Source organism: Schistocerca serialis, chromosome 1, assembly GCF_023864345.2.
Source record: "Schistocerca serialis cubense isolate TAMUIC-IGC-003099 chromosome 1, iqSchSeri2.2, whole genome shotgun sequence".
Classification (NCBI taxonomy): domain Eukaryota; kingdom Metazoa; phylum Arthropoda; class Insecta; order Orthoptera; family Acrididae; genus Schistocerca; species Schistocerca serialis.
Window position 1 is genome coordinate 1,216,762,864 of NC_064638.1, and position 20,092 is coordinate 1,216,782,955.

The following is a 20,092-nucleotide window of genomic DNA, read 5'->3' on the forward strand; positions in this document are numbered from 1 at the left end:
TAGCTGGATGATTAAACCAATTCCAAAAAGGCTTAGGTTAGGTTAGGTTAGTGATTAACGTCCCGTCGACAACGAGGTCATTAGAGACGGAGCGCAAGCTCGGGTTAGGGAAGGATTGGGAAGGAAATCGGCCGTGCCCTATCAAAGGAACCATCCCGGCATTTGCCTGAAACGATTTAGGGAAATCGCGGAAAACCTAAATCAGGATGGCTGGAGACGGGATTGAACCGTCGTCCTCCCGAATGCGACCAAAAAGGCTTAGACAAGATATTTGTATGGGGCGAAAAGTGGTAACTGTCTCTAAATGATGAAAAGTGTGAAGTCATTCACGTGAGTACTGAAAGGAATCTTCTGAATTTCGCTTACACGGTAAGCCATACAAATCTAGTGCGACCCATATGATACGCGAATTGGGGTGGCAATCATTATTGCAGGATCTTCTCACGAAATTCCAGTTAGCGACTTTCTCCTCAAAGGGTGAAAATATTTATTTGGTGCCCACGTACATAGAGAGCAGTGGGCATAATAATAAAATAAGAAAAATCGGATCTCGCATGGAAAGATTTAAATGTTCGTTTTTCCTCAGCGTTGTTAGAGAGTGGAACATTAGAGAAAGTGGTTCTATGAACCCTCCGCCAGGCACTTCATCGTAAATTGTAGAATAATATGTTGGTGTAGATGAATAAATTGTGTACTGAGTTCACTGTAATCTGGTCTACAGTAAAACTGAAAGTTTTCATTTTGAATTGAAACTTTAGACACATCCTTTACCGTTAAAGAGTATCGTGTTTCCAACAGTCACATTTCCTCTTCTCCTTCATTCCTGATAGATTTTATCGTCATTAGACCACCAATAATTTGTGTTACAGTTGTATTGTGTCATTACCTTTGTTAAGCTGCTTGCTTTGCTATACATGGCGTTATGTGGTTAGCTGTTTCACCTCTATACAGATCACTTGATTTCAGTCTCCTATAAGAATGCACACACACATTACATTGCTTTACTAAAGCATATAGGGTGAGCTGCAAACACAGAAGTAGGTCACCGAACTTTGCGAAAACATGCTATAAGTAGTCCATAACCTCTAAGACGTTTCCCATCAGTATAGCCTAAAATATGATGACAGACAGTAGAGGGATCTGATATTGTGAAATTCCTAGGCTTACAACTAAGTAAATTCATTCAGCTGGATGGATCGTACCAAGAACTGCTGAAGCTCCAACTTGTGATGCGATTGTTGTTAAACCGAGCTGTTATAAAAATTAAATGTTATGTACTTTGCTTACTTCCTCTGCAAATGTCATGTGGGATCAGTTTTTGATGTCACTCATGATGCCAGGGTGAAGTTTCTCGGGTCCATTAAAGTCTAATAAACATTATTTTAGGCGTTAACTGAAGAACTTGCTGAAGAAATTATTTGTGATCTAGGGATTCCAATAACAGCTTCCCAGTATATTGATTCCTTAACGAAATTTGATATTAAAGGTATCTCTTTTTGAAATTAACCACTCAGTTCATGCTAACAGTACTAGAAATAAGAATAATCTTCATAGAAGTTTAAAGGTACTTAATTTGATGGAGTAAGGTAGCAATTATTTAGGAACACACATTTTCAGTGACTTAATGATTGAATTGGCTGATGATGACGATGATGATGACCACCACCTACAAAAAACGTTTACTACAAGTGAAGTTCAGTTTAAAAGGAGCTAAGGGGCTTATTGGTAGACAACTCCTCCTACTCAAGTGATTATTTTTCTGATCAAAAATGGCTGATATATATTCTTGTTATAGTAGTCTTCGATTGGAAGACGTGTTTGATGGAACTCTCCATGCTATTCTGTCCTGAGCTGGCTTCTTCATGTCTGAACAACTACAGAAACCTGCATCCTCCTGAATCTGCTTACTGTATTAATTTCTTGGTCTCCCTCTACCATTTTTATCCCCTCGCACGCCCCCCCACCCTCCTCCGCGTTCGCTCAAGTACTAAACTGGAGATCACTTGATGTCTCAGAATGTGTCCTACCAACTAACCCCTTCTCCTAGTCATGTTGTGCCACAAATTTCTTCCCACCCCCTCATTTCTGCTCAGTAAGTTCTCATTAGTCACGTGATCTACCCATATAATCTTCAGCATTATTCTGTGGCACCAAATTCCAAAGCCTTCCATTCTCTTTTTGTCCATATCTTTTGTCTATGTTTCACTTCCGTACATGGCTACACTCCATACAAATACTTCCAAAAAAGACTTCCTGACACTTAAGTCTACACTCGATGTTATTAAATTTCTCTTCTTCAGAAACGGTTTTCTTGCCTTTGCCATTGTACATATTATATCCGCTGTACTTTGACCGTGGTTAATTATTTTGCTGCCCAAGCAGCAGAACTCATCTACTGCTTTAATTGTTGGGTTTCTAATCTAATTCTCTCTGCATCACCTGAGTTAATTCGACTACACTCTATTAGTCTCGTTTTGCTTTTATTGATGTTCATCTTATATTCTGCTTTCAAGGTGCATTCCAGTCAACACTGTAAAAATTTTATCTGCAAGTCTACATATCCAATAAACGTAGATTCTCATTTCCTTAACCTATCTTCTATGAGAAGAAGTAGAGTCAGCACTGCCTCGCGCATTCCTACAGTTCTCTGGAATCCATACTGCTCTTCCCCGAGATCAGCTTCTAAGTGTTTTTTCATTGTTCTGTAAAGAAATCGTGTTAGTAATTTGAAACCGTGACTTATTAAACAGATAATTCAGTAATTTTCACATCTGCCAGCACCTGCTTTCTTCTGAATTGCCGTTATTGTATTATACTTGTCATCTGAGAGTATTTCACCTGTTTCTTGATGTCTGAGAGTATTTTGCTTGTCTCATACATCTTGCTCACTACATTGTAGAGTTCTGTCAGGGCTGGCTCTTCCAAGGCTGTCAGTAGTTCTAATGGAATGTTGTCACCTCCTGTGACCTTGTTTCGTTTTAGGTCTTTCAGTGCTCTATCAAATTTTTCACACTGTCCCTTATCTCCGACTTCAGCTTCATCTACGTCCTCTTCTATAGTTCTATAGTTCTATAGTTCTATCCACAGGCACATCTCCCTTATAAAGACCCTTGTATATACATTGCACCTTTTTACTTTCCCTTCTATGCTTAGAACTGGTTTACTGTCTGAGCTCTTGTTATACATACAAATGGTTCCCTTGTTTTCAAAGGTCTCTTTAATGTTCCTATATGTGGTATCAATCTTCCGCCTAGTGATACATGCTTCTAAATCCTTACATTTGGCCTCTAGCCATTCCCACTTAGCCATTTTGGTCTTTCTGTGAATACAACATATTAGATGTTTGTATACCCTTTCACCTGCTTCATTTCCTGTATTTTTATATTTTCTCCTTTCATAAATTAAATTAAATTTCTTTTGTGTTACCCACGGTTTTCTACTTGTCTTTTACCTACTTGATCCTCTGCTGCCTTCACTTTTCCTCTCTCAAATCTATCCATTCTTATTCTACAGTATTCCTTTCCCCTGTTCTTGTGAATCGTTCATCAAATTATGCTCTGTGCGAAATTCTACCAGGCATCTTCCTTAGTCATTCATTTCCCACAGTCCATATTCACCTTGTATTTTTCCTTTTCTTGCTTTGCGTAATATCGAACTCCAGTCCCCCATGACTATTACATTTTCCCTCCCTTAACTATCTGAATAATATCTTTTATCTCACAACGTAGATGTGGTCTTCAGTCCTGAGACTGGTTTGATGCAGCTCTCCATGATACTCTATCCTGTGCAAGCGTCTTCATCTCCTAGTACCTACTGCAACCTAAATCCATCTGAATCTGCTTAGTGTATTCATCTCTTGGTCTCCCTCTACGATTTTTACACTCCACGCTGCCTCCAATACTAAATTTGTGATCCCTTGATGCCTCAGAACATGTCTTATCAACCGATCCCATCTTCTAGTCAAGTTGTGCCACAAACTCCTCTTCTCCCCAATTCTGTTCAATACCTCCTCATTAGTTATGTGATCTACCCATCTAATATTCAGCATTCTTCTGTAGCACCACATTTCGAAAGCTTCTATTCTCTTCCTGTCAAAATTATTTATTATCCATATTTCACTTACATACATGGCTACACTCCACACAAATACTTTCAGGAACGACTTCCTAACACTTAAATCTATACTCGATGTTAACAAATGTCTCTTTTTCAGAAATTCTTTCCTTGCATTGCCAGTCTACATTTTATATCCTCTCTACTTCGACCATCATCAGTTATTTTGCTTCCCAAATAGCAAAACTCCTTTACTACTTTAAGTGCCTCATTTCCTAACCTAATTCCCTCGGCTTCACCCGACTTAATTCGACCACATTCCATTATCCTCGTTTTGCTTTTGTTGATGTTCATGTCATATCCTCGTTTCAAGACACTGTCGATTCCGTTCAACTGCTATTCCATGTCCTTTGCTGTCTCTGAAAGAATGACAAAGTCATCGGCGAACCTCAAAGTTTTTGTTTCTTCTCCAATGATTTTATACCTACTCCGAATTTTTCTTTTGTTTCCTTTACTGTTTGCTCAATATACGGATTGTATAATATTGGGGGAGGCTACAACCCTGTTTCACTCCCTTCCCAACCACTGCTTCCCTTTCACGTCCCTCGACTCTTATTACTGCAGTCTGGTTTCTGTAGAAATTGTAAATGGCCTTTCGCTCCCTGTATTTTATCCCTGCCATCTTCAGAATTTGAAAGAGAGTATTCCAGTAAACATTGTCAAAAGTTTTCTCTAAGTCTACAAATGCTAGAAACGTAGGTTGGCCTTTCCTTAATCTTTCCTCTAAGTTCAGTCGTAGGGTCAGTATTGCATCACGTGTTCCAATATTTCTATGGAATATCCTCCCCAAGGCTAGCTTCTACCAGTTTTTGCATTCTTCAAATTCTTCATCATCTGAAGAGACAGTTGGCATATAAACTTATACTATTGTGGTGGATGTTGACTTGGCGTCTGTTCTTAGCTACAATGTGTTCACCATGCTGGTCATACTAGCTTATTCGTGTTCCTATTTTCTTTTTCATTTTTAAACCTATTCATGCATTACTGCATTACCGCTAAATGATTTTGTTTTTATACCCTCCCCCCATTCTCCTGACTAGAAATCATATTAGTCATGCCATCTGACTTCACTAACTCCTACTATACCTAACTGTAACCTATCCATTTCCCTTTTTAAATTGTTTAACATATCTGCCTGATTAGGGGATCTGACATTCCATGATCCAATCTGTAGAAAGCCAGTTTTGTTTCTCTTGATAACGATATCCTCCTGAGTAGTCTCCACCTGGAGATCAAACTGGGGGACCTTTTCACCTCCGGAATATTTTTCCGAAGAAGATGCCATCATAATTTAACCTGAGAATGGAATTGCATACCATCGGGGAAAGTTATGGTTGCAGTTTCCACTTGCTTTCATCTGTTCGTAGATCGAGCACAACAAGGCCGTTTTGGTTGATGTTACAAGGCCACATCAGTCAGTCATCCAGATTGCTGCCCCTGCAACTACTGAAAAGGCTGCTGCTACTCTTCAAGAACCACAAATGTGTTTGGCCTCTCAACTGATACCCCTCCATTGTGGTTGCACCTATGTATCGCTTTGGCAAAAAACCCTCCCTACCAATAGCAAGATCCATGATTTAGGGGGAAGGGGGGGTGAGGGGTACACTGATGAGTATGTACTACTAAAAATATCAAATAACTGCAGTATTAAGTACAATCTGAGTTCTGTAGAGATGGAGTTTAGTAAACAGGTGTTGCAACAGTGATTTTCTATTCTAAGATGCATGGCTACAATAGCGTAACAATTATCATATGCACTTCGGTCTATTTAACATTTATGAGTTTTGCCACGAATTTGTTATTACATACAAAACGAAACATTTTCAAGATTCTCTGACTTTTACATTCATGAGGACTATTTTCTTAGGATCTGTGGATAGTATCGTGGTATATATGTATATTTTTATTTCATGGATGTTTATTGTGTATTCTGGTTTCCTGTAATTTTGAACATCCTAAGGAGTCTCCTCACAATGCATTCACGGGAACGAAAAGTACATTAAACCTATTCTAATATAATCTATAAGTGTAGGGAAAACTGAGTCTTTTGGTGTCATGAGATGTATCCTCTCTTCATCTAGTTGGAAAGAGATTACAAATATCCCAAATGATTGATTCAACGACTTCTTGACTCCCTTCCTAATAGAATCCGTGCATGAATCCACACCAGAGGGATGCAACTTGATGCAGGTAAATGGTCTCATACTTGCAAATTCTTTGTAAATTCGACTCGATTTTGCAATCATAGTAATAACTCCAAAACTCTTTCAATATGCGAAGTTTCTTTCCCATTCCCCTTCCCTCTCTGGGTGTCTCACTTTTTTTTGCTTGGCAATGTGTGTCATTATTTCTCAGCATGTGGTCAGTTGCTGTGGTCTGATATACATTCAAATTCGGTTTCTTTAACATTTATTCGATGTTTTGCAAATGGACCATTTAGCATAGTACTATGCCTCTTGAGTATGCGTTTCGATAAGCTACATTTTAGCATCCAAGGAAACTAACATCACAAAATCTAAATCGGATCTGCAACATACTGATCTCATGCAATCGGCAAGCGCACTAACGTAACGATTCTACCATGTAACAGTAAGCTCCCAGTAGTCAAACAACGTTCTGTTTTTATACATTTCTAGAAGCTTGAATCGGTACCTCTACTGTTCGACAAATAACAGAGCTCGAAATTTACGGTGAAAGTAAAGACAAAGTAGCTGTACCTTAGATTAAACTGTTTCGTCTTTTTGGTTCTTAGTGCACAGTAGCCATACATGAGATAAAATCAGCACTTGCTGCATCATGATATCGTTTGAACATTTGTCTGGAAGGTCTCTCCTATGTGGGGAAGTAAACCACAACCTTGTAACTGTACTCTCAACTTTATAATTGCAAATGTATGGTAACCTAAATGTGCTGTCATCAACAACAAACACCTCATAATAAAATATGTTCAGTTAAAGAATTATCTTTTGTTTTATAGAGCAGTGATGATGTCTAATACAAATAAGTGACACATGTTTGGTTCAAAACAAAATCAACATTCAATTACAAAATACTAAAAGTTTTATTGTTATCTCCATGATAGAATCATTTGAAGTTTCAACTGAGGAGGAATGCGATTTATCGTCTTTGTGGGTTTTTCTGACATTTCTTGGTAGAACAGTTCCATATTTGACTTTGAATAACAAGTAAACTGTTTTCGTTCTTCTGATTATTGTTTGTTTCTAACTAGTTGTTTGTTTATTGGGCCATCTTCGGGAAACAACTGACTAGTGACTGCTAGAAACACACATTTTTAGAAGACGAAACATTATAAACAAAAATACGAGCCACTTTCACACAATGTTCTCCAACAAACTTGTTTTTAGCTTTGTAAATCAAACTTCACGCAGTGGGCAATATTAAACGAAATAGATAGTTAAATACACAATATTACAGTATCACAGGTTATATGGTTTAAGTGCTAAATTTTGTGAGGTCATGACATTCATTGAGAATTGTGTAACTGAGCAATAGTCATCTACATTGCGAAACAAACGTGTTTTACATAGTCAATTACAGTTTATGCAACAGGTTATATTAAACGCAATTTACAATGTTAATACTTGTTTGGTGTACTACATAAATGACGTTCTCAGTTCGAGAGTTTCTCAGTAAGTGTCAGATTAGTATTTTTACCATATAGCCAAGCAGAGGTGGGTACGCTGGTTCCAGTCATATAATTTAAGTCCTTTAAGCTCTATTGTATTTGGTTGGGAGTTTGCTGGGTGACTGTACGGGTGCACCGCAAGCTGTTTATCATTTTCCCTTTGCCCTCACGACAGAAGGAACAGCAGGGGCGATGGCATACAGTCCCTGACCGCCAGTCTTCCCGCCGGTGTTCTGGATTCAGTTCCAAGCCTCTCTGCAGTGTCTCATGAAGCAACAACCTGCGAAACTGTTTGCTGCTGATCTGTCTGTTAGATGGGAACGTTAACGCTGGGTTTCCCTATGTGTTCTTTGACAGGCTACCTACTGGCATCAGATTTCACACTCTTCCGTCTCTCATCATCTCCAACAGGAACATGAAACTGCACTATACATACACCGATTACTGTCACCTACACTCAAGAGATCCACTTACAACGTACATATCTGTCACACTTTGCAAGGGAAAGGTGTCTGTGGACGCAAAGTAAAAAGAAAACATATTGAATTAGGAAGCTGAACTACCCATCGGTGTTTCCTGGCCATTTATGCCACACGAGTTTTACTTTCATTGTATTTCCAGTGAGGTCTTATGAAAAATTAAATCGACTTCTTTATGTTTCAGTATTCTGTCACTGATCTATTTCGCTTAGTATTATGCTTGCTGATGCTTGCGTACTTGAGCTACAGTCCTCAGAGAAAAGTTAGGTTTCAGAATGACAGTGATGTAAGGTGCTGCATCTTAGCTGCTCCTGAATCTAGTAGGCGCCTTGTACGAGGAGTCTGGTGGCAAAGGTGGAACGGCCCACGCACAAACTACGGGCATAAGTGGGGAAAGAGATCCATCACTGTTCGATTACGCTGTTGGTGGAAGATCACCAGAAACAGTAACATCCGTGAAATACTTATGAGTAACAGGCCTGAGCGACCTTAAAGGGGATAGCCACATAAAATACAATATAAGGAAAGTGGATGCCACGGTGAGATTCAGTGGAACAATCGTAAGGAATTGTAATTCACCCACGAAAGAAGTGGTTAATAGAACACTGTCCCCTACTAGCTATCGGTCTGTGGTTTTTACCAAGGAAGATTAACGGAAGAGAAAGAAAATAGCCAACAAAGAGTGGATAGTTTAGAAAACGTGAGAGTGTTACAGAGATGCTCAGCAAACTACACTGGTTGTCGAAGCAAGAGGGGCTTTTGTATTATGCTGAGCATTATGGTTGAAGTTACGAGAGCGTACACTCGAGGAACAGTTGAGCAACGTGTTATATCTCTCTCGAAATGACCACGACGAAAAAAATCTCAGAAATTAGAACTCATTCGTCGAAAGACGAACCTTCCCATGCACAACAGAGAAGTTGCAGAATGATGGTGGCAACAGTGGTAATGTCCGCCTAGCCCCATAATGCGGCTTGCAGGGAATAGGTCGTGATGTATATCACGCCTTGATGGCATCGCGACTCTTCTCCTGGTCGCCATCATCAGTAGGCCACGCCTCGCCCTCTTCTGCACCTGCGGCGGTTACTGCTGGGGTGGCCAGGGCCGCGCGCAGACGGCGCCACATGGCGGCCTGCTGCTTGGGCTGCTGCGGCCACTCCAGGTAGGTGCGGGTGTCCATGAGGTAGCGCAGGTGCCGCGGCAGGCTCGCCCTCTCCAGCCGTGTCAGCTCCACCAGCACCAGGTGCGACACCTTGACGGACGCCAGTTCCAGCTCCCAGCGGCACCACTGTCACCAACACAGTTTTAATCCATAAGTACAATAATGTTTGTGATGACACACTCATGGTATTAAAAAAAAGAAGAAATGAAAAAAAAGGAAAGAAAAGAAATAAGAAAAAGAAACACTTCCATGACTGGGGATAGGACATTCACATTCATAGGACACATATCACATATATCTACAGAAATTATTAACTTTTCAGCCCCCCCCCCCCCCATCCCCCTCTGTTCTGTATGTGTCCTACTGCCTAACAGGCAACTTGTTCTATGTGTGATGGCATTGACATGTATGAAGCTCAAGTTGTGTTCTCTAATATAGTCATCCATGCTGCATTCAGCTGATTGCAAAGTTCATCTGTGGTACTTGGCATTGGATAACTACACTGTACCAGTGGTTTCTCCATACGTTTTAAATTTGTGGTAAGTCTGGTGTTCTGGTGGGCCAGGGCAAAATACTGACATCCTCTGACACCAGGAAGGCAAGTATTCATGCAGCAACATGTGGTCATGCATTGTCTTACTGAAAAATGGCGTCTGCAGTCTTGTGCAGAAAGGATATAACTAAATGATGTAAGGTGGCGTGGTCTCCTGACCTTGATTTCTTACATATTCCGTCCTCACAATCGTACTCTGCACATCAAGACGCTTCATTCGAACCCAAACTCGATAAGGTAGAGTCAAATTTGTATGAATTCATGCAAGCGATATGCAAATCTAATAAGTAAACCGCAAGTGCGCACTGAGGTTGAAAAAAAGTCGAGGCAGGCGTACACAACATGATGGCCACAGAAATTTTTGTTCTAAAGAGGAAGCCAGCCTGCTGGGAAGACCGTCCCTTCAGAGGGCTGGGTCAACAGCATACCTACTTCAGCCGAAGCGACCGCCCAGAGAGAAGACAGCTTTTGCCTGAGCGAAGGGATAACGACCCCCGTGTTCGACTCAATAGCAAATTGAGCTACATTGTGTGGGAGCGCCCAGAAGACGCTTTTTTTTTTTCACGGACCGACTGCGTAGGTACGGAGTTATCACAGGGGGACAGTATATGCCTAATGGAGATGCTACAGATTTCCGCATTGGTCGACTTAAATGAAACGTCATTCTCCCATTTAAATGAGCAACGCTGATCGGTTGAATATTTCTGACGCAAAGAGTCAGAGGAGTGAGGGAAGGCAGCGAATGATATACCCTTACCACTTTTCCAGAAAAAATGGCGGTTCCATTGTCGCTCTTGGAGCGGGAACATGTAATGAGAGCGAGTGCGCTCGTACGTGTACGCAAAGACCACTCACACTCACAATTTTGCAGGATATCATTCAGGTAGGTCACAATGGTCACAGTGCCCTGGACATGTACGAAGTGTGGTTTGTGATTGTAACCAATACCACCTTACACCATCAACCTTGAGTTGGTACTGTATACCTTGTACGAATGCAGTCACTGTGATGCCACTCGTCTTCTCTGCAGTGAACCAAAATGAGCCATCTATTTCAAAATAACAGAACCTGAATTCAACTGAAAGCACTATCCAATGCCATTTCTGTGCTCAGTGACGTCGATCCATGCACCATTGCCGTCTAGCACGTTTTTGCACATTTTAAAGGTAGGTGGAAAAGTGGACGACGTACACATAATCCATGCAGTAATAAACGGCGTCGGACTGTCACCCCTGATAGTGTACGGTGTGTTCCACTGTTCCACTAGAGCCAGGATGGATACAGATCTGTCCCGCAATCCCATTCAGATGAGGTGTCGATCTTCTAGGAGGTGGTCTCGGTGTTGCGACTGACGCATCTCGCCGTGTTCTACGACATTCTGTGAACCATTCTGCGCACACACTTTACACTGCTGAAACATTTCGTCCCAGTCGAGTAGCAGTGAACCCACGGGCCGAATTGATTGAAATGCTAATAATTTCCGCAGAAGATACTAATGTACATGTCCTGCAAATATCATCGTTCTCTCTCTAGTTGTTAAAGGTGTCCATCTCAGGGCAGGTGTTTTACCCAATGCAAAGTGACTCATAAGGTATTCGGAAAAAAAAGCAAGAGGGAGAGAGTCAATGTTGACACGATTCGACAGTTACTATACTGTTGAAAGACCACCACGCCACACCATAGGGTTGGCCAAACAGTGCGGTGGGAGGGGAAGCAGCTCAATTTAGTTTCGCAGTGAATGACGAAATAGTTTTGACATTTCGTGACAAATGGCTGTCACTTGTTGCATAGTTTCTTATCAACCGAAGAAGCCTGGCACTCAACGAATCTTCCATCCTATTGAACTGATGTGTTAATATATGTTGTTTTTGTGATCTTCAGTCGGGAGACTGGTTTGATGCCGCTCTCCATGTTACCCTATACTGTGCAAGTTTCTTCGTCTCCCAGTACCTACTGCAACCTACATCCTTCTGAATCTGCTTAGTGTATTCATCTCTTGGTATCCCTCTACGATTTTTACCCTCCACGCTGCCCTCCAATGCTAAATTTCTGATCCCTTGATGCCTCAGAAGATGTCCTACCAACCGGTCCCTTCTTCTCGTCAAGTTGTGACACAAACTCCTCTTCTCCCCAATTCCGTTCAATACCTCCCCATTAGTTATGTCATCTACCCATCTAATCTTCAGCATTCTTCTGTAGCACCACATTTCGAAAGCTTCTATTCTCTTCTTGTCTACACTGTTTATCGTCCATGTTTCACTTCCATACATGGCTGCACTCCATACAAATACTTTCAGAAACGACTTCCTGACACTTAAATCTATACCCAACGTTAACAAATTTCTCTTCTTCATATACTCTTTCCTTGCCATGCTAGTCTACATTTTATTTCCTCTCTACATCGACCATCATCAGTTATTTTGCTCCCCAAATAGCAAAACTCCTTTACTACATTAAGTGTCTCATTTCCTAATCTAATTCGCTCAGAATCACCCGACTTAATTCGACTACATTCCATTATCCTCGTTTTGCTTTTGTTGATGTTCGTCTTATATCCTCCCTTCAAGACACCATCCATTCCGTTCAACTGCTCTTCCAAGTCCTTTGCTGTCTCTGACAGAATTACAATGTCAGCGGCGAACCTCAAAGTTTTTATTTCTTCTCCATGGATTTTAATACCTACTCCGAATTTTTCTTTTGTTTCCTTTACTGCTTGCTCAATATACAGATTGAATAACATCGGAGAGAGGCTACAACCCTGTCTCACTCCCTTCCCAACCACTGCTTCCTTTTCATGTCCCTCGACTCTTATAACTGCCATATGCTTTATGTACAAATTGTAAATAGCCTTTCGCTCCCTGTATTTTACCCCTGCCACCTTCAGAATTTGAAAGAGAGTATTCCAGTCAACATTGTCAAAATCCTTCTCTAGGTCTACAAATGCTAGAAACGTAGGTTTGCCTTTCCTCAATCTTTCTTCTAAGATATATACTGTATATACGATATAAGATATATACGGTATTCAAATTAACTGGTGACGGCTTATTCATCATAAGATAGAGGCTCACTCTTGTGTCTGCTTTCGCTTACAAATACAATTTGTTTTTGAATAGACTCTGCCATCAGCAGACACAACGGTTTTCTTCTTTCCAATCACAAAAAAGAAGAAAACATTGTGTTTGATCAAGACAGAACCCACGCTAAATCTAACTTCATTATGACTCCTTGTTAAGACGTCGAAACGATGATAACTTGCTAAGAAATTAAAACTGGTAATGACACTATTTGTGTGATTCGTAGCTACAAATACAAGTAACGTATTTCTTTGTACGTGATGATCGCCTCTGGGGTACGCCTAGACTACAAGTATTACTTCTGCACTCTAACTAACCGCTGATTTCCTTGTAGAAGATGGCCACTGCGTTTCCCCTTGGGGGAAATGCCTTGTCTTTGTAGAGTCAGGGACCTTTCAACCAAATAACACGCAAACTGGTAGTGGGCATTGGGGCTGCACATTCAGAATGTTTGATAGGGGCTTATTTTGAATTTAACTGTGAGCCATATATTCCACTGTAAGATAACGACATGTAAGAGTTCAAGGAAAGTAAAATCTCTGGCTATTCTTTGAGGGGACAAAGTAACCTGTCCAGTCGGAGAAAACTTCATGTCTCAGCAAACAAATGTCAACGATGGTGGTGTGTCAGTTACAGCGAAGCAGTCATTACAGAACTGGCATCACTCTTCCACCTCCTCCGAACGTCTCCATTATTAAGAAGAGGGAGAATTTGGTGAACACTGAAATTGTGGGAAGAGACTAGGGTTTGAAATAACGCATGCTAAATTACGAATTAATAACACAATCAGCAACTTGCAGTAGTAAGATCTTTCAAAAATAAAATGACTCCTATTAATTACAGATCCGTATTTTATAAATAATTAAGTGAATATTGGCAACGGCGAGAGGTGCTCTTACTGGCGAACGTTGATCGGTTCAATTCAAAATCGTGCTGTTCAGTACGAGCCAAACGCCAGAACCCTAAAATCGCTTTGTGGGACCTCATTGTTGGCTGTGTTCTGATAGAGGTAAGACGTGTCCTAGATGTCCCATGGGATCAGTTAAGTGCCACAGTACGGAAGAATGATAGCATACATATACGCTCTCTAGGATTAGCTGAGCAGACACTTTATTCATTTACTATCCTTTTATATTATTCCAAAAATTATTTTTAATCAGTTTTAATTAAATTTCGAAGAAAGTTGACTGTGGCTCATGGTACGAAAGTGTGAAACGAGTGCATATGGGATTAGAGATTAGATTAGCACTTGTTACATAGATCATGAAGACGACACTTCGTAATGATGTGGAACGTGTCAGGTTAATAAAAGGTGTCTATACAAGATATTACATTAGACAAAATATTACATGACACACAATTTTTTTTTTTTTTTGTCGGGGCTGGGAAATTACCCATTTACCATATCCAAAAATTCATCTAATGAGTAGAAGGAGTTGCCATTACGAAATTCTTTTAAATTCCTTTTAAATGCAATATGGCCATCTGTCAGACTTTTGATGCTATTAGGTAAGTGACCAAAGACTTTTGTGGCAGCATAATTTACCCTCTTCTGAGCCAAACTTGGATTTAACCTTTAGTGGGCTGGTAATTACAGTTCAATGAATGTGCTTAATAGTTTGGACAGATATTCCAAGACACACAAATAGTCCCGCGCGTGGGCTTTTCAATTTTTTTTTACAGAATTTCGGTGGGGTTTGCTGAATGAGAGGCAACTGAAAGCAAGAATCGTAAGTAGCGATCTCGCACCCAATTCAGAAAATGTTCGGGGCAGCCTTTTAGAAATATTGCAGGACATGACGTGTGTTTGTGAGAAGGGAATATCTTATTTGCAACGCAGAAGTATGAAAGTGATGCCACTGTTCGGACAGGCTCTGCTATGTCGTTAGGAATGACTGAGATGCTTAACGGGTTGGAGCAGGTACGGCAGCAAGCTACTACGAGAATCCCCTGGCAGCACAGCAAGCAGCCACTGGTGGGTCTGTGCATGGAACAACCCACCGATTCACACTTACCAACACTTAAAGCAGACACCACAGTGTCCAAAACAAAATACACCACTTTTTTAATTTCAGTAACAATTCTCGACATTAATGCTGTGCAGAGTATTTGTGTATTAGGCAAGTAAGAAAATAATTTATGTTAGCGTAATATTTTATGAGGTGTTATTCGTTCAAGGTATGTAGTGTTTTTATGTCATTTTTATAAGAGTATGAGTACAGTTTATTTTATAACTATTTTTATTGAATGTTGGCCAACGAGAGGAGCAAAAATATGTAAAATAATGAATGTGACTGGGAAAGAGAGGCTTTGTAGATAAGAGGTGACGACGACAACCAACAAGACGCAAACTGAAAGATGTAGTGGGGACAAGCCATTGTGCACTGGATTTGGGTGTTACGACTTGGATGACATGATTGCGAACTCTGGACTCACATGCGGGAGGACAAAGTTTCACACCTCGTCCGTCCATCCAGATTTAGGTTTCTCCGTGATTTCCTTACACTGATTCAGGAAAATGCCCCAAAGTATCCTCTGAAAGGGCTTGGCCGCTTCCCTTCTTTCATCTTTCTCTAATCTGAAGTTGTGCTCCGTTTCTAATTTTTTAGGGCTTGGAGGTATTCCATTTTTAGTGGCAAATGACCACATATCTCTAGTGTTGGAAGTTTAATTGTTCCGCAAGTCCATCGCGACAAATGACTTGTGGTTTAGACTTCGATGAGTGAAATATGTCTGTTGGAGACTCAGTAGTGATAGGCGCTTCGGTTAGAAGACGCGTTTAGTAACATTTTGTGTTTCATTTTTGGGCAGTATGGGTCCCGTAGTGGAAGCTTTGGGACTTTGACTATTTCACGAATCTACTTGGACTCTAGGGTGACGAGATGATACACTTTAAGAATATTTTTGGTAGATGCTTTGTGTCTGTTTAGTGAATTTTCATGTCTGATACAAATTATGGAATAACTAGTGCCACTTAGGGTTTTGTTGAATGAAAAACTGTATTTCACTGGCATCTGTTATTCCTTAGCTCATTTGTTGTGAGAATGTCTAGTTACATTTCTTGATTTTTACTGCAATTAACAAGTCTGCAAAGAGCTTATTAACTTTAATATTTTCAATTGTAAGCTGTTTTACAGTGGTGTGTGATCGGTTTCAGACTACATCTAACGAGCGGAAGTCATGTAAATCCGATAGTGTATTTACGTTCCCTCCCGATACCCCCTGATCAGCAAAGCTTAAGTAATACAGCATATTAACGACTCTGTCGAAATGAATGGAAGTGCGGGAACATATTGCAGGAGGTCATCCAGTCGTGCACGGAAAATTGGACGTTACATGGCGTGTGGTGGACGTCTCTGCAACGCCAAGTGGGCCTGTTCCAGCAACATGACTCAGTTGAAGGAAATGGAAAAAACAGTATGTGTCATTCAGCGAGCAGCTACGGTGCTCTGTGGTGGGGTTCTTCATTACAATATGGCCCGGAGACAGTTTTAGATAACTTTACACGGGGAAGAATTATCGGGACACTGGAAGGACGAAGTGTGACGATGTAGTCCATGAGGTTGGTATTGCCCACAGTATTGTTTCACGTGTATGAGACTCGTTCCAGACTACAGTCACTGCTACCTGATGGTGAGGAGGTGGTCGGCTACTGTCACCTACAGCAGCAGATTACTACTACACTGTGCAACAGGCAACAAAGGACCCACGTCAAGCAAGGGGTACAAAAGCAACCACATTTAACAGGACTGTAAGGCACGCAATCTTACGCTCCACGGAGGCACGGCGACAGCATGTAGGCAGCCTCTCTGCACGACGGCCAGGACGTTGCCTTTCGGTGACAACCGTACATCTGCGGTACTGTTTCCTATGGTGCCAACGGGCCAGGAACGGGACCAACGGACAAGAGCAGATTGAGCGTGAGTAGTGATTCTGGACGAACCTTAATTCGCCGAGACTTTCAAACACGTAATGTACCCAAAAACATCGCCGAACGCGGTCTTCTTGGTGGTTCGTGTACAATGATGTGGGGAAGCGTAATGTTGCTTGGCAGTACTGCCCTCCAAGTCTCTGAACACGGTGCACTCATCAGTCAGTATCATGTTATGGAATGTGGATGTGCAGAAAGGAAGGGGAAAGGGAAGGAGCTTGTGATCTCTGCATTGCGGCTCTACGTGGAATCAGCAGCGACGAGTAAAACGTATGTACCAAACTTGGAGTAAAAACCGGGATTTCCTGCTCACTAGGCCGTTGCGTTATCCACTGCGTCACCTAGACACAGTGTTTATCGCAAAAAGGGAGACTGCCTCGGTAGGCTCCCTGGATCACCCACACTCTATACCCTCCATGCTTGCTAATTTTTGATCCCTGGTGAAGATGGAATGTAAACGTGCATTCTCAGTGAAAACTGTGAAATAATTACCCACCGAGGCGAGTCAGTTACACGAATGCATGGTGCGAGTTCTATGGGACAGGTTCGAAGGAACTGAACCATTTATTGATATAACAGATTGGCCTCGATGGGCAATTAATCCAAAACCTTCAGTACGACTTCTAGTGACAATAAAAAATAAGCGAGCATGGGAGGACACAGACGTCGACTGCGAATATGTGGCGCTAGGTTGGGGTGTGTCTCAGCCGGAGAGCCTACGGAGGTACTGCGTGCAGTTGTGATACATACTGTGTCCGGGTGGCACAGTAGCTAAAGCAACTTCCAACTAAGCGGGAGGTTTCAGGTCCGCGTCGCGGTCCAGCAGAAATTTTTCACTCGTTGCCTTTGATTCCACATGAAGTCCCGATGCAGATGGTATCATTAGTACCTTCCCTTAGCTTTCTCAAGCCTCCACCTTCATTTACTTTATATGCATCATAACTTCAGATTTCGCGTGATGTCGGTTCTATTGTACATGTCCGAAGGAACACATACCACGCATTCATATCATCAGTCAATGTTGTTGTGACATTGTACTCTTTCTTAAGGTGGGTCTTTTTCGACCGTATCGAGCAGCGGAGTTGGTGGAGCTCTTGCAACGACAAGATACTGGATGAATGGCCTGGGCCACCCGGTTTCCCAACTTAAACTGATCTAGCACGTGTGGGATGCGTTGGGGAGACGTATTGTGGCGGTACGCCACATAACGTAAAAAAAAAAGAACTTCTAAAACATAACAATTCTCACTTCGTAACGAAATAAATATTATATATGAAGTCTTCACGGGTTGTCAACCTAGTAGCGTCGTCGTCTCGTAGCAACGTTTCGATGGAATGCGTCTCCATCATCTTCAGGCGCCTGAAGATGATGAAGACGCATTCAATTGAAACGTTGCTACGAGACGACGACGGTACTCGGCTGACAACCCGTGAAGACTTCATATATGAAATTCGCCTAGAAAGCCTGCACTCACATGAAATAAATATAATCGCAGAAAAATCACAAATACTCAGTAATCAATTAATATTATCTGCAAATGCTATTGCAATCTCTGTTCCGTTTGGAAAAGGATCGCACTCACTTCCCTTTTGTTTCTTGGTAGTGTAAGAAGCCATTTTGTGACGAGGCCAGAAAACGTGTAAGTTCCATGTAATATTTAGCCTAAATGTTATCAAATTTTACTTAAAAATGTCGCTAATGTTTTACTGTAACAGATCCTACATTCATGAAGTGAATGACTTAAATGCTTTATGGAAATTTTATAGGGGAACATTGGTGCAGAGGTCAACGCCATTGTTCTAAATGATAACGGCCCAGAGTTGTAAAAAATATTTTAATATTTGCTAATTTCTACAAATAAAAATAGATGTAAGTGTAGGAGGATTCTCTTGATTGGCGGTTCTTCCTTTGAAGCAGCGGAAGTAATCAGCTTTTCCAACATTGAATCAATCATATTTGCGTAAAGTGACTTCAGTAAATTTTTTGATCCTTACTTAACGGAAATTGCGAGAATCTCTTTAGAAAAGTGATCAATAATTTACAAAAATCAATTACAATCAAATATATAGCCATATATCTGAAATATTGTGTGTTGGTGGTGTCTTTTAATGTAAAAACATCGTGCCGGGCAAACTGACTGTGAGAAGTACCATAACTGAGTCACTGACGTAAATAATTTTCCAGTAGTGAAGCAGCCGGAATAACACTAACTGCAGCTATTCATAACATGTAAATAGCAATACATAAAAAAGAACCACCACAGTATTAGAGCACGTACACGTGCCCAAGCTACCGTCCAGCAGTTGTCAACCGTGCTGATGGTCGAACGGAACGCCCTACCAGAAGAATGTCGCACCATCCTTGTGACCAGCATGAGAGCACATGGCAGAGTACGCAATGCTGTCCACGGTGGTTAGACTCACTATTAACAACCACGTCCCACCTTTTTAATGTCCAGGGGATCATAAGACATCGCGGTGATTGCAGTTCACTTGGAAACCATTTCAGTTGTATCATAATTGGGTGGTAGGTAGAAAGCATCGTCACAACTATTGAGTTCCACCAGCTGAAAATATATCATTATAAATGTTGAGTCCCTGCCCTGACACAGACAGGATGAGCCGCTGAAGTTAGTAAGATACTAAAGCCTAATGGCGACAAAGTTACTGAACATATATATTTTCAAAATATTCCAGAGTTACTAGTTTACATGCAACAAGGCCTCTGTTAAACAGTAAACTGTATAAACTGTGACACAATGTGGAAATGAGGTGGAGATACTAGGGTATTAAAGGGGCTCATATGGTAAAGGACTATATGTAAGTACCAATCAAATCCGAGTAATCCTACAGCAGAGAAAAAATGTGAAGGTGCAGAGTAAGAACAGATGTTGAAAGGGGCCTGTTTTGGCGTCTTTCATTTTTGCGCTACCTCTTTCATTTTTTTCATGATCTATTATATATAGTTTGTAGCTGTCTATCAAGTATTTTACTAACCAGCTTCATTTCATGACAGTTCTGGCACGTTTATAAACACTTTGAATCGTAACTGCATCGGGAACATTTTCTTCGGTGGATGGTTGACTCTCAACCAGTTACAGGCCTTGCCCGTAGAGTTCGCCATGTCCTTCTTGT

The 20,092-nt window shown here is 41.1% G+C and overlaps 1 protein-coding gene across 1 annotated transcript in view; it reads right to left on the reverse strand.

Moving 5' to 3' along the window:
• Positions 1 to 7,155: 7,155 nt before the first annotated feature.
• Positions 7,156 to 20,092, reverse strand: part of LOC126419051 (toll-like receptor 2) — a 132,078-nt gene continuing 119,141 nt past the window's right edge. Inside the window, exon 12 of the mRNA XM_050086126.1 lies at positions 7,156 to 9,526. Coding sequence (XP_049942083.1) covers positions 9,239 to 9,526 — 288 coding nt within the window. The 3' untranslated portion in view covers positions 7,156 to 9,238. The remainder of the gene's footprint in view (positions 9,527 to 20,092) is intronic.